At 42.1% G+C, this 25789-nt stretch overlaps 1 protein-coding gene across 1 annotated transcript in view; it reads right to left on the minus strand.

Moving 5' to 3' along the window:
- The window catches only part of LOC147633202 (subtilisin-like protease SBT2.5), a 56080-nt gene extending 31423 nt beyond the window's left edge, over positions 1-24657 (minus strand). The window contains exons 1-2 of the mRNA XM_086806232.1: positions 24251-24657; positions 23923-24079 (exon numbers count right to left, since the gene is read on the minus strand). Of these exons, the coding sequence (XP_086662358.1) occupies positions 23923-24079; positions 24251-24405 (312 nt within the window). The 5' untranslated portion in view covers positions 24406-24657. The remainder of the gene's footprint in view (positions 1-23922; positions 24080-24250) is intronic.
- Positions 24658-25789: the final 1132 nt, after the last annotated feature.

A 25789-nucleotide genomic window follows, 5' to 3' on the forward strand; every position in this document is an offset into this window, starting at 1 on the left:
AAAACAAGGGGAAAATGCTTTATAACATAGGCTTGTACAATAATTGGCTTGTGAGTTGCAATGTGTGCTTATTTACAACACTCCTTTATCATAGGAGCCCCTTTGCTTCATGACAAGAGCCTCATTTGATGTAGTAGGAGAAGTAGATGTAGAACCTCCATTCTTCACATGTAGTCATTGATCTTCTTCAAGGAAAGCCACCTCAATGCCTTGGAAGGTAGGGTTGGGAAGGTGCTTTAGGGTGGTTTCCTGGTTGGAGAACTCATTGGGCATTTCCTTGAGAAGAACAGCCACAGTATCCTCCTCTTCGATTCTTACATCAATGCTTTTAAATTGTTCCATTATTCTCTCCATGTTTCTTATGAAGCCTCCAACGGACTCTCCATTATTTATTTCAAGGCCGAAAAATTTCACCTTAAAAGAGATACACGAGTGCTTGCCCTTTGTTCCATACAACTTTGCCATCTTATCCCACATTTCCTTAGCGGTCTTCATGTTGGCCACGTGATGGATGAGATTTTTGTCCATATTTAGAGTTATAATGGACTGAGCTCGTTCATCATCTTCCACAACTTTGGAATCATCAAACACTACCACCTTCTTGCCTTTCACCAAAGGGCCACAAACCCTTGGCCATGAGAGCATACCGAGAATTCATTTATTACATCCATTTATAGATCTCATCAAGCTCTCATCCACATGCTCCATGCACCCTTGTGCCATCAATGTGTTCATAAATGCCCACATGCCTTGTGCACCCTTGCACTTTCCATGTGCCTACTTTTTGACAATTGAATCTCATTTATATTCATATGTTCACATTCTCGAATAACCTTATTCTTCATCCATTTTAATTTCATGACATCCTAACCTCACCTACCTTGCTCCCACATATATGTGCTCCATGCATGACATGATGGGCCATATTTCAACACCCCTTCTCTATCATCCTTCCGTCCTCCATGGACTATTTACTTTCACTTATAAATTTGAATAAACACCATCCATTTCTAAACTCCACTTCAAGTATTAATGAACAACTGAGCATCTCTTCCATTGTTGTCCCCATAACTACTACTATCCCTTTTCCTTTACACACAATGGTTGTAGAGGGTCACCTACTAGAAGTGATCATGCCTATTGCTAGGCCTTTGAGAGCTAAATGATGCACTAGTTCTGAGTACACAGTCACAAAGAATGCTTTCCTGTAACATTGCGTATTGGCAGACCACTCCATTTGCTACCCTGGCTCCATTCTACTGATGGATTTGTACACCTTCTTGAGATGATGTGCTTAGTGGTTGAGCTTGCTACCCTAGCTCCATTTGCTACCCTGGTTCCATTTTCTACCCTGGTTCCATTTGTTACCTTGGCTCTTACCCTGGCTCCATTTGCTACCCTAGCTCCATTTTACTAATGGATCTATACACCTTCTTGGGATAATGTGCTTAGAAGCTAGGCCTGGTGCTCTAATACAAATGTTGCAAGCACACAATACTTCTTCTTTAAGCCTTAAACTATAGTATAAAAAGGGTACATGTTCTTGGAAGCCATACACATACCTTGAAAAGGTAGTCTTGGACTCTAAAAGTCCTAATCTATGATCCAATCCCAAAAGAAATGAGATGAATCAAATAATTCTTGGTTGAGCCTTTATACAGGCCTTTGGATATACCAATATACGGTGGTTGGCTGTTGTTGCTACTAGCAGGGCTAGCAGCTATGGACATAGAATTCATAAATGCCACCGACTAGCTGCGAGAGTGGTCCTCACACCCGGCCAGTCTTGATCCAAAGGGACCCTTCCTGGAGTCTTCCATTGCACTGCTCATGCCCTAAATCTTCTCTTTATCTTCTTTCTTTTAGACATTAACATTGGGATGAGCATGTCCATGTGCATGCACATGACATTCGCTTCGGCTAAACTTGATGATGAGATTCCAACTTCTAACCCTAGATCTCCTAACCCTAGATCTCGGGGGTTCACCTCAAAAAAATTTAGTGTACCACCAGTGATCAAGAGCAGGGGTATTTTAATTCAAATTTTGGAAAAATTTTAGCAGGGTTACAATAACAAGAGGGGTATTTTAATTCAACTTCAAAAAAAAAAATCCGTTAGAGGAGTGGTTTTATTGGGGAAAAATTTTTAGTTAAGGGGTTTTTTAAATGCCCCTTGAACGCATGTGATACATATGATTTTTTAGAAGTGCACCCCCCAAGCCCTAGATGACTATCATCATTCCTTGTCTCCACATATGGTCTCCCATACCTATCATCCTTCCCTTCCTAGAAACCTTTTCACTAAAAACATTCCCATGTCTTCTATTCCACTCCAAATCAGATGAGAATCTGTGCATCTATTCCACTTTGTCCCCTAGCCCTTCATGATTCTCTTTTATAGCCTCTTGCTAAGGGCTTGTTCCCGCACACACACCCTATTCACTTGTATATTTCAACACCTCCCCTCAAGTGAATAATCCTAGCACACTTGGACCCTATACCAAGTTTCCCTCTTAATTGGTAGTGCACCACTAGTGCCTCGAGTCCCTAAACTCATAGTCTCTTTGACCTTGGTCTCTTGCTCTAGTAGAGCTCCTTCTATCTCGTGCAGCTTCAATTCAAGTACATTCTTTAATGTTGCTGCAATGTTTTCATATTCACCTTTATCCACACTCTTCAAAAGCACTACTAGTGCCTCATCATCTTCTACCTTCTTGCCAATGGCTGCGAGTTGTTACTTAATGCTTTTATATTTATTCAAGTGTGTGATTAAAGGTTCACTTTCCTGCATATCCACTTTGTATAATTGCATTAACAGATTTATCTTTGAGATTTTTGCTTGAGTGCCAAATAATTTATTGAGTTCATCTCATGCATCTTTTGCCCATTGTATCCCTGTGATGTGATGAATGATTTCATCATTTAGACTGAGTGCGATAAGTCCTAATGCTTTCTCATTCCTGCTCTTCCACTCAATTTCCCACTCACCTCTGGGCATTCATCTCTTCCCTCAACTAGCCCCCACAGACTTTTCCTCATGAGTAGATACATGGTTTTTGTTTGCCTTGTAGAAAACTGCTCCCCATTAAATTTGGCTTTCTCTTGTGCCGTGCTTATGATGATGTGAAGGGGGTCTTACCTCGATCCAATTTCAAGATTCAAGGGCAGTGTCTACCCTTTTACAACTCAATCTGGTGTTTAACTGATGATTACAACACAGGTTTATCAGCATAAATTCACCAAAAATTACATTAAGCCAAGGGTAACAAATCTGTACTGAATGGTTGGAGTATCAAACCATCTCTGAATTGCAATCTGAAGTTATACAGATCTGTATCAGATACCCAAAGGTTGATTTGAACCCTCAATTGCACCAAAATACAGTGATTAGTATTGATTAATCACTGACTAGCAAAATAATCCTCTGTTTTGTGTGCAGAAAATAGAGTATGCGGGGAGTCCAGATATGGGGCCTTAGAGTTCAAATGAGCTCAACCCCTTTTAAGTCCATCAATAGCAGTTAGTCTAGTAGAGGATAAAGCCAAGAAACAGAAGATTTGACCAAACATTGAATGCTTAAGCTCTGTTTTACCAAGTCACCTGCAGCCTATCCCTAAACATTTTCTTTGGTCTTTTTTCCTCAATATTAAGTTTGGCATCCTCACTCCACCCCTTAGATGATCCCTTGAAATAATTTTCTTGAAAGTCTTTCCTAGTATACTCCAAGTGGCATTCGACTCATAAGGCTACCGTTGCACCTTCATCTAGGACACCATGAGTGTTTAGCATTACTAAACCTGAAGATCTGATACGAATGTCACATGTACATAATCATTGTGTGTTATTTGAGCCCTAAACACCTTTCATAGAAACACATAGATGCAAAACACAAAGAAGAGATGGAGAGAAGAGTGAGAAATAGCTAGATTTGTAGAATATTCATATAGTACAAAAGGGTACATGGTCTTCTGTAGCCATAGGCATAGGCATGCCCTGAAAAGGCAATCTTGGACTCCAAAAGTCCTAATCTTTTGTCCAATCCCAAAAGGCATAGGCATAGGCATAGGTCACATGGTCTTTGTACCCATAGGCATGCCCTGAAAAGGCAATCTTGGACTCCAAAAGTCCTAATCTTTGGTCCAATCCCAAAAGGAATGAGATGAATCAAAGAACTCTTGGTTGAGCATTTATGTAGGCATAGGGAAACCAATATATGCTAGTCGACTACCGGCCTAACATCCATGCACATGAAATCCATAAGTACTATAGACTAGCTAGTGTGGTGCTCACCCCTCGTCGACCAAGTCTTTATCCAAAGGGACCATTTCTGGTGCCTCCTAGTGCCCTACTTATTCCCTAAATCTTCTATTTATTAGCTACCTTTGAGAGATTACCCTAGGATAAGCATGTCCATGTGCATTCACATGACATCTTGATGCACTTCTACTACCTATGTGATGACCAAGTCCATGTGCTTGCACATGACATCCATTTCTGCTAAATTTGATGATGGGATTCCAACTTTTGATTGTGGATGTCATGTGCATGCACATGACAACCACTTTTGCTAAACTTGATGACAAGATTCCAACTTATGGACCTAGATTACTATCATCATCCCCTACCTCTCCACATACGGTCTCCCATGCCCGTAATCCTTCCCTTACTTTTACAACCTTCTCACTGAAAGCCTTGCCCTATTTCTCCAATTCCACTCCAAATAAGATGAAGATCTATGCATCTGTTCCACTTTGCCCCCTAGCCCTTGTTGCGCTATCCCTAAACACTTTCTTTGTGGAGAGAAGAGAGAGAGATAGCTATATTTTTTGTATATTCATATAGTACAAAACGGTACATGTTCTTGCAGCCATTGGCATGCCCTGAAAAGGTAGTCTTCAACTCCAAAAGTCCTAATATCTGATCCAATCCAAAAAGGAATGAGATGAATCAAACAATTGTTTGTTGAGCCTTTATATAGGCCTAGGGACACCGATAATGCTGGCCGACTACCTGTCAGCCCAACATCTATCATGGACATAAAATCCATAAATGATATATGCTACTGACAACTAGCCCAGAGTGGTCCTCACACCTGGCCAAGGCTTGATCCAAATTGGCCCTTCTTGGTTTCTTCAATTTCCATGCTCATACCCTAAATCTTCTATTTATGTGCTACCTTTTAGAGATCAACCCTGGGGGATAAGCATGTCCATGTGCATGCATATGACATCTTGATGCACTTCTACTACCTACATGATGACCTAATCCCAAAAGAGGGAATATATGATTTCTACAAATGAATCCTAAAGCTTATAGAGGCTTGGGTATGTTGGTCGACTAGATGTAGAGGCTGTCGGTCTCTTTATATATCCAAGACCACCTAATAGATTTAGCATTAAATGTTCACATATGTGACCTTGATATAGGCTTGAATATGTTGGTCAACCAGATGTAGGGGCTGTCGGCCCATTTATATGTCCATGACATAAAAAATTCAACATTAAATTATTGGTTGAGCCTTTATATAGGCATAGGGATGCCAATATGTGCTGGGCGACTACTTTTGGCCCATCATCTATGGACATAAAATCTTGCTGACCAGCCTAGAGGTGTCCTCACACTTGGTTGACCAAGTCTTGATCCAAAGGGACCTTTCTTAGTGCTTTCGAGTGCTGTACTTGGCCTGAATCTTCTATTTATCTATTGCCTTTCAAAGATTAGCCCTGGGATAAGCATGTCCATGTGTATGCACATGAACATGTCCATGTGTATGCACATGACATCTTGATGCACTTCTACTACCTACATGATGACCTAAGCCTTGGGATAAGCATGTCCATGTGTATGCACATGACATCTTGATGCACTTCTACTACCTACATGATGACCTAAGCCCAAAAGAGGGAATACATGATTTCTAAAAATTAAGCCTAAAATTTATGTAGGCTTGAATATGCTGGTCGGGTTGTCAGCTTGTTTATATGTCCCTGACTTGATAAATTCAGTTCACATGTGTGAGCTTCATACTATTCATGCTGTTCATATTGTTCAGTTCACATGTGTGAGCTTCATATTGTTCATGCTAACAGTGTCCATGATGCTGTCGACTGCTCATAAAAACATATCCTAGCCTTGTAATGCCCTAAATGTTGTCTAAACCAAGGAATATGTTGAGATTTCTACCATGACATGGGTGTGCATGCATGCATATGACATCCCCTCCTATGAAACTTGATGATGAGTTGGATACTCTATCATCCTTCAATCCTCCCTAGACTATTGACTTTAACTTACTACTATGATTGAACACCATCCAATTCTACACTTCACTTCAACTCTTGATAAAGAACTAGGCATCTCTTCTACTGTTGTCCCCATGCTTGCCATCCCTTTCCCTTAACATGGTAGGTCACCTACCAGAACTAATCATGCCTATTTCTAGGCCTTTGGAACTAATTGAAGAGCTGACTGATGTACTATTTCTGAGTTATACATACTCCCAAAGAATGCTTTCCTCTAGCTTCACCAGTTTGCAAACCACTCATCTGCTACCATGGCTACATTCTCCTGATGGATATGTACACCTTCTTGGGACAATGTTCTTAGTGGCCAAGCCTAATGCTCTGATACCAATGTTACATGCACGAAAGTCCTCTTCTAATGATCTAGCCCTAAGCCTGATTATGGAACACTTGTAGATGCTTAATAAAATTATTAGACTAAGAAGAGAGAGAGAGAATTGGTTGTTGGTATTTGGTATATTACTATGTTACAAAAAGATGTATGACTTTACAACTTTATGAGGAATTTGGCCTACCCAAAAGGTGGCTACTACCTACACGATGACCTAAGCCCAAAAAGAGGGAATAGATGATTTCTATAAATGAAGCGTAAAGTTTTTCTCTTCCTCTCTTGCATTGCCACTCAAAAAATCATGGAGGGGGGCCACTATGGGAGGGGTGTGAGGGACATGCTAATGGCAATAGTGGGGGAACAGGGTAGGGAGCATAGCATGAGGGGTGGGAGGGGATGGCACCGACTCTTGGTGGGGGAGAGGGGTGGTGGTCAACCGATCTGGGGTGAGGCACAGGGTGACTGCCAACACCAATGTATCAGACCGATCGGCGATCACAGGTGCATCCCTGTTAGGACCACACCTCGTCAAGGTGACCATTGCCTAGTTTTCGTCTAGGGACGTCGAGAGACCTGAACTATATTAGTACAAGACACACACTTGCTCACATTGTAGCTTGAATGGGACCTCACTAGTAATAGGTCACAAGCCTAAGACATGAATCTCCATCCCTAAAAGGCCTTGTGGCTAACCTTGGCATGCTACCACTGGAGGGCATGGCTTCAGGGTGGGGGGATGACACCAGATTTTGGGGGGAGGGGGGATGGCATCGAGACTCTAAATCGTGCAAGGGACTAGATGCAAGCCGGTGGTGGTGGCAGATGGCATCTGGGTTGCACCGAGCCATGGGAGTACACTACTTTGCATTAGGGAAAGTATGAGCTCATTTTGGGCCCTCTAAGGAGTTTCATGCTCTCTCTCTCTCTCTCTCTCTCTCTCTCTCTCTCTCTCTCTAAAAAATGGGGCCACGGTGAAATTTGAGCACATCATTTCTAAATTTTTTGGAGTTGGTAAATTTAGAATGTACACTTCAAGATCTTTCTAATGGTATATAACATGATGGGGTTCTAACATAGGATAGTGAAGCTTCCCAAAAAGTGGTTTTAAAAGTGATGATGTGGCATGTAACATTACATTTTGGCATCTTAAATCTTGTTTGTGGTGTATCTTGAGCATTACTACTTGATTGATCTACTCATCATAAGCTTCTCAATGATATGTCACATGGAGGGGTTCTGACATAAGATTGATAGGGTTCAACATGGACCCATTTTTTAGAGAGAGAAAGAGCATGAAACTCCTTAGAGGGCTTCAAAATGAGTTCATAATTTCCCTAATGGTCACCCTAGATGGAGACCTTAATGGATGAGCTCAAGAACACAAGAAGGCCACTATAGCTCGCCGACTCACCACCTTCGGAACACTCACAAGCACAAAGGGCACCACCAGCTTCTCTAGCTGGAAAGAAAAAATCTCTCTCTCTCTCTCCACCACCCAGAGATACCCAAAGAAAGGAAGTTTTAACAGCTCACATATCTCATTATAAAAGCCTTTTATCTGTCAGCAAGGCTAAGCCACTCACATATCATCAACACAAACCCTGTTTGTCCATTTACAAGGGGTGATCCATCACCATAGATTTTATTAATTGACAAACTTCAACCCACTCTTCCTCACACTCTCCTTTCATCACACACTCACAACAAACAACTCACACACACACTACCCAAGCTTCTCTTGGTCTCACACCAGAGGCCTCGAACAAAACAGCCCTCTCCCAGTAGAAAGCCAGCAGCTGCACCAACACTAGTCACCTCTGAGGCAGCACCCCAAGCAGCTTTCCTTGCGACTGTCAACCCTTTGGCAGCTTCTCTGCCTTCGCCCGATCACTCGATCCGCCTTTTTCACAAGGCAGCCACTCTTCAGCTATTGTGCCGACTTCTGCAACCAAACCAGCCTCACCACCTTTCACAATATTCCTTCCACTCTCGCCAATCATCACTGCCTCTCCTATGCTATCACCAGCCCGCTCCTCATGTACAAGGCGGCTCCTCACCTTCGGTTCTTCGCTGAATCACCAGGGGTGACCCCCTCCTGGACCCAAGGCGGCAATAACCTGCTTTCACTCCTCCCTCTGTACACGGCGACTATACTCGCCCTTTGTTTCTATCTGCAGCTCACCAGAACTCTTTTACCATGACTAGGCGATCACCCTCATCAACGAGGCCTCAACTTCCTCTGGAACCACAGCGCCTCTGTAAGGCGGGTACTCACCATCGGCTGTCTTCGCCTGTCACACCCTTGACGTGCGCTCTCACCTGAGAAGCCCCCTGTCGCTACATAGCAGCTGCACTCCACGCACCAAAGCCGCCCTCTATGCAGCTCTTTGTCCACCCGTCGCCAGCCTCTGCTCTACCAGGCATCCTTCATGTCTTTACTCTCCACACTGCGCTTCACCACTTGTCTTTCAGCTGCGCCCCAGAGAGCCCCTCAACAAACAGCAGGGCGGCCACACCTACAGAGCTGCCACAAGATATCTGCAGCTCCTCAGCAATCGCCACTTTTCGATCACTCCAGTGCGTACACACGGCAGCTTCACCAACGTTGGCCTCTGCAGCAACTCCACCGCACGTCCTCCTTTTGTCTTCCCTCTCCCGACTTTTTTATACAAGGTCCTCCCGTCTCTTACTCGGCGACCCTTTTCTCCGAAGCGGCCATCCTCACGTTCTCTCCTCCCTTCTAGATGTCAAGGTGGCGGCTCAAAAAAGCTTCCAAGTGGCCAGTGGTTTTATTGGCCACTTGTATTACATTTTAATTATTATTTTTTTGAACATTAAAATGATGGTTAGCCATACTACTCCTCTCTTCTTTTCCTTGTACTTTGGGTTATCACACCCAGCCCATAACTTTTTCTAAATAAATGCGAGAGCTGCCCACAGCCTCGTCATCAGCAATATTATCTTACCAATCATGAGTTGCCATTCAGTCTCGGTGCCATGCATTTAGTAAGCACCCGCTCACCATATGTTGCAATAAACTTCCAGATCTCCAGCATCTTCTCCCAAAAAAACGTGCATAAACCAGCTCACAACAAAACCACTCAGCCTGTACACTTGCCAGGGCATTCAGGGCAATGTTTTATTGCACACCACGCATCCCATATGTACACGGACTCAAAAAATCTTTACAGAAAAATGGCTGTCATACTTTGCCCAACCCCCAGCCTACTGAATCATTCATGATCAGTAGTAAAAAGCATTTCAAGACTTAAATCCATATCCAAAAACTGCCCTTCATCTGAAATCACATCTTCAGACGCTGCATCCTGCACAATCACCATCAAACGTGCATAATACTTCTTGAACCTGTATCCATTTACCCTGGAAGCATGTAAAGTCCCATCTAAATCTGCCAATTGATAGGTACCATTTGCAAATCCTTGCATCACCAAGAAAGGTACTTCCCATTGAATTTGGAACTTTTTATGAAAGGCATTATCCAGCCTGCTATTATAACGTAATACCAAATCATCCTTCATAATTCCTTTACTTTTAATCTTCTTGTTGAGCTTCTCCAGCGTCCTTGCCTGCATATCTTCATAATGCTTCAAAGCATTATCCGTGTTCAGCTGTGCTTCTTGTAAATATAATAGCCGCTCTTTAAGGGCATCTTTAGGCTCTTCCAAAAGCTTTTCCAACATTTTCACAGCTGGTATCTCCACCTCAATAGGCAATAAGGCTTCTTTTCCATAAACCAGATAAAATGGAGTGAAACCCGTACCAGTCTTAATTGCTGTCATGTATGCCCACAAGGCAGCAGGCAACTCCAGATCCCAATTCTTGCCTTGTTGCTCTGTCACTTTAGATAAAATCTTGATCAATTCACCATTGAAACGCTCATTCAGGCCATTACACTGTGGATAGTAAGGTGTGGTAAAACTGCAACTGATTTTCATCTTTGTACACAAATAGTCCATAAGATGTGCTCTGAAACGTAGACCCTGATCAGAAAGCAATTCCAATGGCACACCAAACTTACAACAGATATCTTGATATACAAACTTTGCTACCTCCTTAGCAGTAATTTGTTTCACTGCCTTTGCTTATGCCCATCTAGAAAGGTAATCAACTGCAGTCAAGATGTAGCACTTCCCTCGGCTAGTAATAGGCAATGGTCCCACAACATCAATTCCCCATTTTTCAAAAACATCATAAGCAAGAATTTTCTTCCTCATCTCAGGCTTTAATATCCGTCTACTATGAGCTTGGCATTGTTTGCATGACCTGCACCAATGATTAACATCCTTATGTACACTTGGCCGCCATACATAACCTTCCTGCAATACCTTATGCAAGGTAATCTTTGAGGCAAAATGTCCACCGCATGCTCCTTCATGGTTTTCCTTAAGAATTTTGTAGATTTCTTCCTTCCAAGGTACCCGTCGCATTATCAAATCAATTCCCTTCAAATACAAAGCATCACCAACCACCATCACATACCTTGCAGCTTTCCTAATGAAACCATATTTTTTTGATCTTTCAATACCATTAGGAATCATCCTTGTCAACAAAAACTCTTCAACATCCTGTAAATTCTCCCTGCCACAATAAAATGATGCATGAGCTTTAAGAACAAAAACTTCACCAATCATTCCCTGGGCTGCTTCATGAGTCTCCTCATTATGGCCTTGATCCACATGCTTAAGACTCCAAGCTTCAAATTCCTTCAACAGACCTTTAATCTTGAAACACATTTCTTTGAGTAACATATTCTTTGACTTCCAAACTCCCAATACCTGTTTTACCACAAGCAATGCATCTCCTCGGCCAATGTGAATCCTGTGTACACCATGCTTTAAACATATTTGCAATCCAACTTCTAGAGTCAGATACTCTGCTTCATTATTGCTATGTGCATCCACCTTAACACCCTTCTTAAAAACAAGGCAACCTTGTGGATCATAAAGCACCAAACCTCCTGAGGCTGCATCATGGCTTTTCCTGTAAGAACCATCAAAATATAATAAGTGTGCATTCACCAATTCAGCCGCATCCTCAACTGGCTTCTTGATGGTCTCCTCCTTTATAAGAAGAGGACTCTCCTTATATGTTAGTAGATCAGCTAAGGTAGCCCTGGTACTCTCTCCTCCACCAAGAATGAGAAAGTAAATTCCTGCAACTCAATCACCCACTTCATCATAGCTTTAGATAAATTTGTGCCATTTATCGACTGAGGCAAAAAAGTGTAGCTCGTCAAAAACACAAAGGGGCAAGGCAACAAGTAATGGCAGAACTGCCTACATGCATAAAGTACACTAACCATAACAAGTTCCACCTCTGATAACAACCTTTCTCTAGCAAGTTTTACCCTGCTAGCACAGTAGACTGGTTGCATATAATGTGATTCTTTCCCCTTTTGTAACAACATAGCTCCAATAGCATCTTCACCTACTGAAGGATTGACATAAAATACATGTTCCCAGTTAGGTGCCTGCATTGTAGGAATAACTCCCAACACCTCTTTCACTTTTTGGAAAACAACCTCACACTCCTCCGTCCAATGCAAAGGATCATGCTTTGCTGCTTCCTGCAAAGGATATAACAACTGTGAAGACAGAGAAATGAATCGAGCCATATACTTCACCTTTTGCACAAAAGTAGCCAGTTGCCTTGTATTCTTCAGTGTAGGAAGAAGAAGAAGAGACTTGACTTTATCAGGATCCGGATCAATACCATTCTCCGAAATAACATGGCCCAAGAGCTTCACCCTCGGTTGAGCTAAAAAACACTTTTTTGGATTTAATTGACCACCACACTCATCATAACGCTGAAAAACTGTAGCCAGCTTATCACAATGCTCTTGCCTGGAGCTGTATATACAAAAATCATCAATAAAATCTTTGACAAACTTGTTCAAAAAAGGAGATAATACCCAATTTGCCCTTCTCTGATAGTAGGCTGGTCCATTCATCAATCCAAAAGGAAGAACTTTGTAGCAGAAACACCCCCACGGTGTAATGAAAGTCATTTTGCGCTGATCTTCTTCTGCAATCTTCAACTGGAAATAACCAAAATACCCATCACAAACACTATACCTTTCATATCCAGCTACAATATCCAAGATCTCGTCCAAAAAAGGTAGGGGGTAAGAATCCTTCTTTGTAGCAGCATTCAAAGGCTTGAAATCCACACATATACGCCACCTGCCATCCTTCTTTGGACTCACCACTGTAGGACTTACCCACTCAGCTGTATCCACTGGTGTAATAAAACCTACACTCAACAGCTTATCAACTTCCTCTCTCAGGGCCTGCATTTGTTCTCGTCCCATCCTGCGAAGCTTCTGCCTAACTGTTTTTACACCTTCTTTCAATTCAATCCTCAAGTCTTGCCCTTTAAATCCTCGAATCTCCCTATAAGAAGTAATGAACAATTCTGGAAAATGAGACAGCATATTAACATATCTAACCTTTTCTCCACTCGAGAGATCCGGACTCAGCATTCCTTCAATCAGCTCTTCACTTCTATCTTTGGCTGCAGTAATTCCTCGATCACTTCATACGACCCCATAGTATCTTCTCCCTCAGTACCCACTTCATGCACTTCTTTATCTTCATTACCTTGTTGCTCTGATATTAGGAAAGCCACATCTGCCTCTTCTCCACTAGAAGCAGTGGTCGATGAATCCATCTCTGATTCAGAAGTAGTGGTGGTAGTTTCCTCTTCACTTGAATCCTGTGGCCTCTCCCACACATCATTCAAAGATCTCCTACTATGCATCTCAAAAGATTTTTTATTACCTTGCTTATTATGCAAAGAAATGGTCCCATACCTCCAGTCCTATACTGCACCCACCACTCGCAACCAGGGTCGTCAAAGAATAATTGGAAAAGCACCAAGACTCGCAGACATCACATGAAAATCTACAGTAGCTTTGACATTAAAAGCTTCAATTTCCAATTCCTTTATCATACCAAGATATTTTACCTTTTGATGATTAGCCATCCTGATTCGAAAACCAGAAACCCCAGACACCCTCAAGCCTGCTGCTCCACACATGATTGGGTAATTACACAGATTTGAGCTCCTCCATCTATATAGGCCTGACCAAGATTCCTACCTTTACTCCACACCTCCACAATAGGGCAAATATCTGGAAGCTTTTCTAAAGATAGTACTTTGACTACCTCTTCTCTGACTCCTTTTCTATTGGATTCACAAGTCCCTTCCATTGCCTTGTCAATTTTGGCACCATCTCCACCAACTGCCCAAAGGTGATGTTGGCCTTCCTGTTCACCAAATCGGATTCAAGTCATAGCTGGTTTGCCCATCCCAGTGGGAAGTCTTACACCTGGAACCTTCTATGAGGCTTCCGTTTCCTTTTGGCTTTCACATCTTCTCCTTCCTGCTGCTTCCCCTTCTTACGGCTGGGTCCAGCCACCCCTTTTCCTTCTCTTTCATCTGTTGTGCGCTGGCATCACATCCCCTTCTTCTCTCACCTGAACATTCTCTAGAGTAACAACATTCATGACCTTTGCCTTCCCCTTCTCTTCAGTTGTGATTCCACTGGGGCCTGCTTGATCCCTGATATCAATACCATAATCATTTGACCTGTCAGGTAACTGTGAAGGTAGTGGGTACATATCACCACCCATACGCTGAGGCTTATCACAATCTGTACTCAGATGACCAAGCTCACCACAGTTCCAGCATGTAGGGATGAAACGACGGCCCCTACTGCGACCACGTCCATACCCTGCTTGTCCATCTCCCCCTTCAGGAATATTGCCTCGGCCTCTACCACGTCCACCACCTGTACTTCCCATTAAATTTAAGCTCAAATTCTTCATAAGATCAACCATCTGTTTCATATCATGTCGCAATCCCTCATCAGAACCTGCAGGAACCATATGTACTCCTTGACTAGCTTGTGGTACCATCTGCATAGCTTGGGCTTCAGTGGGCTTCATCCTCTCTATCACTGCATTCATGGGTGTAGCCTCCACTCTACGAATCTCAGGCTGTGCTACAACTAGAATCATCCCCAGCTGATTCATCCGCTGCAGCTTCCAGTCTTTTGATTTAGCAATTTCTACCGCATCCTCATAAGACCTGGGCTTCTTCAATTCCACTTCCCAGCGAATACTCCTCTTAAGCCCGGCTACAAACTTGTTTTTCTTCATCATGTCAGGGGGTACCCGGTCTTCCCCTAAAGCCCTGCATAGAGTCTCCCATAGCAAAGAAAATTTCTTCATATAATCATCTAATGATTCAAACTCACCTTGTGTCAGAGCTTGCACCTCATGCCAAACCTTGTCGTGGTCTTCTACCTTCTTTATCAAGATGTGGAACAGCAACCCTCAATGACTCCTCATAAGTCCTGTACCACGTCCTTGCATCCCCTTTCAAGTAGTAGTCGCAACACCTGTACCGACTCATTAATATGGTTGCTTATGCATGCAACCTCCATTCTTTCCAAGAAGTCTGCCACATCCTCATTAGGACTACCATAAAACTCTGGATAAGATATCATTTTAACCCCCAAACTTCACCTCAGATCCAAGAAAACTCCTTACCTAAAACTCTCAACTCCTAGGACACACACCCTGATAAACTGAAAACAATGCCTGAGCAACTCCTCAGTGGGGGCACAAGAAAGATGTGAGGCAGCTCAGGAACACAAGAAGGCCACTATAGCTCACCGACTCACCACCTTCAAAACACTCACAAGCACAAAGGGCATCACCAGCTTCTCTAGCTGGAAAGAAAAAATCTCTCTCTCTCTCTCTACCACCCAGAGATACCCAAAGAAAGGCAGTTTTAACAGCACACATATCTCATTATAAAAGCCTTTTATCTGTCAGCAAGGCTAAGCCACTCACATATCATCAACACAAACCCTGTTTGTCCATTTACAAGGGGTGATCCATCACCATAGATTTTATTAATTGACAAACTTCAACCCACTCTTCCTCACACTCTCCTTTTATCACACACTCACAGCAAACAACTCACACACACACTGCCCAAGCTTATCTTGGTCTCACAAAAGAGGCCTCGAACAAAATAGCCCTCTCCCAGTAGAAAGCTGCACCAACACTAGTCACCTCTGAGGTAGCACCCCAAGCAGCTTTCCTTGCGACTGTCAACCCTTTGGCAGCTTCTCTGCCTTCACCCGATCACTCGATCCGCCTTTTTCACAAGGCAACCAGTCTTCAGCTGTTGCCCACTTCTGCAACCAAACCAGCCTCACCACCTTTCACAATATTCCTTCCACTCTCGCCAATCACTGCCTCTCCTATGCTATCACTAGCCCACTCCTCATGTACAAGGCGGCTCCTCACCTTCGGTTCTTCGCTGAATCACCAGGGGCGACCCCCTCTTGGACCCAAGGTGGCAATAACCTGCTTTCACTCCTCCCTCTGTACACGGCGACTATACTCACCCTTTGTTTCTATCTGCAGCTCACCAGAGCTCTTTTACCATGACTAGGTAATCACCCTCATCAACGAGGCCTCAACTTCCTCTGGAACCACAGCGCCTCTGTAAGGCGGGTACTCACCATCGGCTGTCTTTGCCTGCCACACCCTTGACATGCGCTCTCACCTGAGAAGACCCCCGTCGCTACATAGCAGCTGCACTCCACGCACCAAAGCCACCCTCTATGCAGCTCTTTGTCCAGCCGTCGCCAGCCTCTGCTCTACCAGGCATCCTTCACGTCTTTACTCTCCACACTGCGCTTCACCACTTGTCTTTCAGCTGTGCCCAAAGAGCCCCTCAACAAACAGCAAGGCGGCCACACCTACAGAGCTACCACAAGATATCTGCAGCTCCTCAGCAATCGCCACTTTTCGATCACTCCAGTGCGTACACACGGTAGCCTCACCAACGTTGGCCTCTGCAGCAACTCCACCGCACATCCTCCTTTTGTCTTCCCTCTCCCGACTTTTTTACAAGGTCCTCTCGTCTCTTACTTGGCGACCCTTTTCTCCGAAGCGGCCATCCTCACGTTCTCTCCTCCCTTCTAGACGTCGAGGTGGCGGCTCAAAAAAGCTTCCAAGTGGCCATTGGTTTTATTGGCCACTTGTATTACATTTTAATTAATTTTTTTTGAACATTAAAATGATGGTTAGCCATGCTACTCCTCTCTTCTTTTCCTTGTACTTCGGGTTATCACACCCAGCCCATAACTTTTTCTAAAGAAATGTGAGAGCTCTGCCCACAGCCTCGTCATCAGCAATATTATCTTACCAATCATGAGTTGCCATTCAGTCTCGGTGCCATGGATTTAGTAAGCACCCGCTCACCATATGTTGCAATAAACTTCCAGATCTCCAGTAGTTTCTCCCAAAAAAAATGTGCATAAACCAGCTGACAACAAAACCACTCAGCCTGTACACTTGCCAGGGCATTCAGGGCAAAGTTTTATTGCACACCACGCATCACACTGGGTTCCAGCACTCGTTCTCCACGTGGAAGTAGGTAGCTAAAGCCTTAATATAAGGCTTATAATACTTGTTAGAAGTATTAAACAAGCCTTAAACTTCAATTGCAGGATCGTCCACTTTTGTGTAGCATATTGATGTCTCCTTGCTTTATCCACACTGCCCTTTCTCGTCAATGTCATCATCTCCACCTCCCAACTGTCGCCTCCTCTCTCCAACACAGCTCTCGTGATGATTGTAAGGCTATCCTCCGCCTAGCTAAGGACACACGCCTTTGCATGCTACATGCCACCTCCACCACTCGGGGGGGGTCACTCGTATAAATAGGCCTTGAACGCACGTGATATAGAGGATTTACATATAGTGACCCTCCCGAGCTCCACCACCATCTAAGGGTCAACCATTAGCCTCATTTTTTCAAATGGTGTAACATATCCCCAAATAGAGTGTGTTCATATGCAATTTCTTTATAGTGTTTACAATCATTAAGCTTGCTTTTCTTCTTTCGTATTGAGGCATCTAGTTTGTAAAGAATCTAGACAGTGCTCTTGCTATTCTATAAGGAAAGTAGTAAGACCTCTCCTACCTCCCCATCATCATCATGTCAAAAGACACATATGTCATTGACAAGTTCAAAATGGACAAGGGTTTCACACTTGGCAAGTCCAAGTGTGGTATACTCTCATGGGAAAGGGTTTGTGGCCCTTTGGTGAAAGGCACGAACGTGGTGGATTTTAATGATTCAAAGTTGTGGAAGATGATGAATGAACTTAGTCCATTATAGCTCTAAATATGGACAAAAATCCCATCCATCATGTGGCCGACACGAAGACCACTAAGGAAATATGGGATGAGATGGCAAGTTGTATGGAGCATAGGGCAAGCACTCCCGTATCTCTCTCAAGGTGAATTTTTTTGGCCTTAAAATGAAGTGTGGAGAGTCCCTTTGAGGCTTCATAAGTAACATGAAGAGGATAATGGGACAACTTGCAAGCATTGATGCAAGAATCGAAAAGGAGGATACCATGGCGGTTCTTCTTAAGGAAATGCTCGATGAGTTCTCCCATCACCACCATAAAGCACCTTCCCAGCCCTACCTTCGAATGCATAGAGGAGGCTCTCCTTGAAGAATATTAATGACTACGTGTGAAGAATGGAGGATCTACATTGAATTCTCCTACTATATAAAATGAGGCTCTTGTCATGAAGCATAACCTTAAATTCTCTTATTGTAACAAAAAGGGCATATAGCCGATCAATGTTTCAAAAGGTATCCCCATAAGCTTAAATGTAGAAAGTGTGGAGAGAAAGGGAACACTACTTCAAGGTGCTTCTAAACAAGAGGCAGAGAACTTTGTATCCAATACCTCTATTCCTAATGAGGGAATCCTATGATAAAGGAGTTTTGTAATAAGCACACATTGTAACTCACAAGCCAATTCTTGCACAAGCCTATGTTCTAAAGGCTTTTCCCCTTGTTTTTGGTGTATGAGTATGTCCAAGGCCTTCCCATGTCCCATGTGGCCATGTCCCATCATTAGAATTAAGGGGGGGGGTGTTGAAATTGTTGTATGCCCATGTTGAGATAAGGTGTGTGTGTGTGTGTGTGTAGCAAACCATCTCATGTTGAGATAAGGTTTGTGTGTATCAAACCCTAGCCTAGAAGCTCTCTCTCATCTTGTGTGAGAGGAGAAAGGCACTTTGTAAGTCTTATTTTAGCTTAAGCAGTTCATAATTTTTTGCTACTTGGCTCTCCCTCTCTCCATGTAACCTTATCTTGTTTTTCTTTCCATGATGCCCATCCATTCCTTTCAACTATATTGGTGTCCCAAAGCCTATATATGGACTTAGCTAATAATTATTTGATGCATCTAGATCATAGAGTAGGACTTTTAAATTCCAAGACTACCTTTTCAAGGCATGCATGCATATTGCTACCAGAACATGTAGCCTTTTTGTACTCTATGAATATACTAACAGTACAGCTATCTCTCTCTCTTCTCTGCATATCTTCTTTGCGTTTTACAATTAGGACTTTTAGAGTCCAAGACTACCTTTTCAAGGCATTCCTATGGCTACCAAGAACATTTACCCTTTTTGTACTATATGAATATACTAAAAATACAACTATCTCTCTATCTTCTCTCCATCTCTTCTTTGCATTTTGTATCTATGTGTTCATATGAAAGGTGTTTAGGGCTAAACAAAGAAGGATTTTGTGCATGTAACATTGGTATTAGAGCATTAGGCTCAGCCAGCACTAAGCACATTGCCCGAAGAAGATATACAAATGCATCAACAAAATGCAACCAAGGTAGCAGATGGAGTGGTTTGCAAGGCAATGTTGGAGGAAAGCATTCTCTGGGAGTATGTACTCAAAACTAGTACATTATTTTTCTCTCATATCAGTTCCAAAAGCCTAGCAAACAGGCATGACAAGTTCCAGCATAGGTGACCCACCATCGGCTACATTAAGGGAAAGGGATAATAGGAATAGGGACAACAATGGAAGAGATGCTCGGTTCTTCATCAAGACTTAAAGTGGAGTTTTAAAGTGGACGGTGTTCAATTAGAGTAGTAAGTCAAAGTGAGTATTCCAGGGAGGATGAAAGGAGGATAGAGTACTTGCCCCGTCATCAAGTTTAGTAGGAGGGGATGTCACATGCATGCCCATACTGCCATGGCATAAATCTCAGCATATTCCTTGGTTTAGATAACATTTAGCGTATTAGCGAGACTATGATATGGTCTTACGTGAGCATTCAGTAGCATCATGCAGTCACTATGGCAGCATGAACAGTATTAAGGTCCCAAATGTGAACATTTAATGTTGAATTTATCAGGTCATGGACATATAAAAAGGTTGATAGCCCCTACATCTACCCGACCAGCATATTCAAGCCTATATAAGCTTTAGGCTTCAATTGTAGAAATGATCTATTCCCTCTTTTGGTCTTAGGTCATCATGTATGTAGTAGAAGTGCATCAGGATGTCATGTTCATGAACATGGGCATGCTTATCATAGGGCTAATCTCTGAAAGCTAACAGATAAATAGAAGATCTAGGGAATGAGTAGGGCACTGAAAGACACCAAGAAGGATCCCTTTAAAGCAAGACTTGGTTGGCCAGGTGTGAGGACTACTGTGGCTAGGGATAGATGCTAGACCGATAGTAGTAGGCGATCAAAATATATTGGTGTCCCTAGGCCTATAGAAAGGCTGAACCAAGAATTGTTTGATTCATCTTATTCTTTTTTGGATTGGATCATAGATTAGAACTTTTTAAGCCCAAGACTACCTTTTCATAGCATGCTTATGGCTACGAAGAACATGTACCCTTTTTGTGCTATATGAATAAACTGAGAATACAGTTATATCTCTCTCTTCTCTCCATCTCTTATTTGCAATTTGCATCTATGTGTTGCTATGAATGGTGTTTAGGGATGAAAGAAGACACAGAGCTTGTGTGTATGTAACATTGGTATCAGAGCTTTAGGTTCAGTAATGCTAAACACTTATGGTGTCCTAGACGAAGGCAAACAATCCAACAAACACAAGACATGGAAGAAGTTCCCAAGTGGTTGGTTGGTGGTGTTCCACGAGACCCCAGGGGAATGGTAGCCTTGTGAGTCAGATGCCACTTGGATCATACCAAAAAAGGCATGTAAGGGGTGGAGTGAGGATGCCACACTTAATACTCAGGAAAAGAATACCAAAGAAAGTGTTCAAGGACAAGGCATGAAGGCTCTAAGGGGATAAAGTGGAATAGATGCACAAATCTCATCTGATTTGGAGTGGAATTGGAGATAGGGCAAGGTTTTTAGTGATGAAAAAGTTCCCAATAAGGGAAGGATGTAGCTATAGGAGACAAGGGATAATACCAATCATCCATGGTCATCATCATCAAGTTTAGCAAAAGTAGATGTCAAGTGGAGACAGGGGATGATGATAGTCATGCAAGGTCAAAACTAGGAATCTCATCCTTGAGTTGAGCATAAGCAGATGCCATGTGCATGCACATGGATGTGCTCATCCTCCCAAGTCTAATCTTTGAAAGGCAACAGATAAACATAAGATTTAGGGCATTATTAGGACACTAGAAGACACTAGGAAGGTTCCTTTTGGATAAGACTTCGTCACCTAGGTGTGAGGAGCACTGTTGGTTGGCTGGTAGAATTTATGAATTTTATTTCCATAGATGCTAACTGACATCAACAACAATCAGCCATCATATATTAGTGTCTCAAGGCCTACATAAACTCTCATCCGAGAATTGTTTGATTCATGTCATTCCTTTTGGGATTGGATAATAGAATATGACTTTTAAAGTGCAAGACTACTTTTTTAACATGCCTATGGCTACCAAGAACATGTACCCTTTTTATACTATATGAATATACAAAAAATACAGCTATCTCTTTCTCTTTTCTACATCTCTTCTTTGCATTTTGCATCTATGTGTTCCTATGAGAGGTGTTTAGGGATGAAAGAAGAAGGCTTCCATGAATGGAGCATTGGTGTCAGATCATTAGGCTTAGCCACCATCACTAAGCACATTGTCCTAAAAACGTGTACAAATCCATCAAGAGAATGCAACCAAGGTAGTAGATGCAGCAGGCTAGAAATAGGTGATTCTAGAGGAAAACATTCTCTGGGAGTATATACTCAAAACTAGTATATCAATTAGCTCTCTCAGCCTAGCAAATAGCCATGATCAATTCCTAATATAGGTGACTCGCTACTTGTTGTGTTAAGGGAAAGGGATAGCAAGCATGGGGACAATTGTGGAAGAGTTGCTCAGTTCTTTCATCAAGACTTAAACTGGAGTTTATAAGTGGATAGTATTTGGTTAGAGTAGTAAGTCAAAGTCAAAAGTCCACGGAGGACAAAAGGATGACAGAGTATCTGTCCCGTCATTAAGTTTACCAGGAGGAATGTCATATGCACACATGTGCTCCTTCCATGGCATAAATCTTAGGATATTCAGCATATTCCTTGGTTTAGATAACATTTACAGAATTAACAAGGCTAAGACATGGTCTTATAGCATATTCAACATATTCCTTAGTTTAGACAACATTTAGGGCATTAACAAGGCTAGGATATGGTATGATGAGCAATCGGCAACATCATGGGCATTGTCCGCAACATGAATAATACCAAGGTCACACGTGTGAACATTTGATGCTCAATTTATCAGGTCATGGACATGTAAACATGCTGATAGCCCCTACATCTAGCCGACCAAGCATATTCAAGCCTTTAGGCTTCATTTTTAGAAATCATCTATTCCCTCTTTTGGGCTTAGGTCATCATGTAGGTAGTAGAATAGCATCAAGATGTCATGTGCATGCACATGGACATGTTTATCCTAGGGCTAATCTTTGAAAGATAGCAGATACATAGAATAATTAGGTCATGAGTGGGGCACTAGAAGACACCAAGAAGGGTCCCTTTGGATCAAGACTTGAAGGGAGACCATAAATGGGGACAACAATGGAAGAGATACACATTTCTTCATCAAGACTTGAAGGTGAAGTCTAGAAGTGGATGGTGTTCAGTCAGAGTAGTAAGTCAAAGTTAGGAGTCGAGGGAGGACGGAAGGATGACAAAGTATTTGCCCTGTGATGTCACATGCATGACTGTGTTGCCATGGTATAAATCTCATAATATTCAGCATATTCCTTGGGTTAGACAACATTTAGGACATTAGCAAGGCTAGGATATGGTCTTATGATGGTCTCCAACATCATGGGCACTATTGGCATGAACAATATCAAGGTCACATGTGTGAAACTTTAATGCTTAATTTATAAAGTTATGGACGTATAAACAGACCGATAGTTTTTAAGACCAGCATATTCAGGCCTATATAAGCTTTAGGCTTCATTTGTAGAAATCATCTATTTCGTCTTTTGGGCTTATGTCATCATGTAGATAGTAGAATGTCATGTGCCTGCACATGGACATGCTTATCCTAGGGCGGCTGACCTCAAGAAGGTAGCAAATAAATAGAAGAATAGAAGATTTAAGGCACGAGCAAGGCATTGAAAGACACCAGGAAGGGTTCTTTTGGATCAAGACTTGGTCGACCAGGTGCAAAGACCACACTAGGCTCATTCTGTAGCATCTATGGATCTTATGTCCATAGATGCTGGGTCGAGAGTAGTTGGCCCTAGCATGAATTGGAGTCCCTAGACCTATATAAAGGCTCAACAAAGAATTGTTTGATTCATCTCATTCCTTTTGGGATTGGATCATAGATTAGGACTTTTGGAGTCCAAGACTACCTTTTTAGGGCATGCCTATGGCTACCAGGAACATGCACCCTTTTGTACTATATGAATATATTGAAAATAGGGCTATCTCTCTCACTCTTCATCTCTTCTTTGCGTTTTGCATCTATGTGTTCCTATGAAAGGTGTTTAGGGCTGAAGGATGACACAAAGCTTCTATGTATGTGACATTGGTATCAGAGCTTGACGTTCAGCAATCTAAACATTGACAATGTCCTAGATGAAGGTGCAAAATCCAACAAGAGCAACACAAGACCCAAGGGGAATGGTAGCCCTGTGAGTCGGATGCCAGTTGGGGCATCCCATGAAAGGCTTTCACATCAATCCTTTTCACCATGGATTCAAGAGGGTAATTTGTAAATTTTGAAACCTAACATTTGTTTTCAAACTTTAAGCTTATTATAACTAAAACTTGACAAAACTCATGGAGGAGCTTCGAAAATTCATGACTAAGTCCTATGAGAGGAAATCGAAACTTTTAAAAAAAAATCAATTAAAAAAAAATATCGATCTGCCATTCAAGCGATGATATGCTATTGCTTCCACACCTGTTCAGAGGCGAGCTTCACAGCGAAGCCGTTTAGGACATGCGTGTAGGAGTATAGCTTCTCAATAGAGCTCCCGGTCGTCTCCGAATTAGTTCGTGCAAGCAGTGAGTCGTGTTTCTCCGTCAAGTACTCCACATAACGTTGCGCTTCCAGCCCACTGCAATATATCGTAAAAAACAAAGAAAATGAATTATAACCTATTTCTGTATATCTAAACAGGATTTGAAAACTCTTCCATCCATCTCAATTAACCTACTCTAACCCTAATTAAGCTACCCTGCTGCATTTAAACTGCAAGATTATCAAGCTCGTGCATAGTCGATTTTACCGGAACTTCTCCACCATCTTTCTGTCTCCCCCATCAGCGGCGGCGAATTTGGTCACAACAGGCTCATCTTCCATTACCACTATGTAAAGTTCTGATCGGCACATGATTATCCCTACTAGCTCTAGCATGATTAACACCATGAGCGTGCGCCCCATTTTCGCTAACTAATAGCCAAACCAGCTACTATTGGGTCTAGCTTAATTAACTAACAATGATTCAAACCTCAACCCTGACTATTAATTAAGCTATCCTCTGCCAACACAGTGTGGAGCACCATCAATTCATGTGATATCATGAGAGGACCTCAGGGCTAGCTTATGGACAGCACTAATTAAAGTTTTGTCCTTAGAAGAACAGAAAGTGTCTCGCATGCACAAATTAAAGATCGACTGAAGGCGCAGCAGCTGTCCTACTGAATCATCCGTGCCGTTTGAAAAACTAACGATATGGAAAGCGATGATAACTATGGTTTTTTGGGTGTCGTCGTTCACATTATTGTTAAATCAATGAGCCTAGAAGCTATCGACATGTTAAATAACGGAATAAACTATGCAGATAATAGCGCCAGAGCCCGAGATGATTCAGTAGGCGAGTCGTTAATTCTATCCTATATTGTTGAAACTGATATTTCTTAACACTGTTCTTGGTTGATGGGTTTGAGGTTCTTGGTTGATGGGTTTGAGGAAGACCGTGTGCCAATCAATCCTTAGGCACAAACCTAATAGAAACCATTAGGGGGCCTAGGAGGTCCTCAATAGAGCCTCCTAAGAAAATTCTTGCATTTATCTTTTGGTCGCTTAAAAATACTTCACTATCAAGAACCCATAAAAAACGATTATTGTAAATGCAATGTTTTAGTAACAAGTTAATAACCATTACAACTCAAAATTCTAAATTTTATGAGAGAGAAGATGAACCATCCCGACCATCCACAAACAAGAAAACTCCAATAAAGTATATATGGAAGTATAAAAAACAACCCATTGTTCATGCAAGAAAATATGGCCCCCTAGGCATCTGACTCATAGGAAGAAAGTTATATTAGAAGCAAGCAAAAGAACTGATACAACTTAGGCATAAGGGATCTAAATCCTTATCTCTTTGGTGTTATGATTCTCTCTATCTACAGGACTAGATTTCAAAATAGTATCCAAAATTTAATAAACCAACATCATTGCTACAATATATAGGCAAGAAAAAGTTAAGTTTTCTTTGGTACGTATTTCAAGTGGTTAAGACAAGACGAGATTATTAAAAGACAACAAAATAGTTTTTAAATTTTTCTTGCTCAATTATTTTGTTACAAAACAATGATTTTCATGTTCGATGAATGTTACAAATAATCAACATCATCAAAGCATATTTTAGAACTAAAAATATAGTGCTGTTACTAATGTTGGAACTTGTAATAAGGTAAATGCCATTGTGCCATGACTATGTGTGTAAAGTGTTGTCCAATTTAAAAAGTGAACAGGCTGAACACCTTAGGGCTAATTTTTAATTTTCCTAAAATAATAAAACCTTGTAATGAAAATATGA

Source organism: Cibotium barometz, chromosome 12, assembly GCF_041138505.1.
Source record: "Cibotium barometz isolate CiBa-2024 chromosome 12, ASM4113850v1, whole genome shotgun sequence".
Lineage (NCBI taxonomy): Eukaryota > Viridiplantae > Streptophyta > Polypodiopsida > Cyatheales > Cibotiaceae > Cibotium > Cibotium barometz.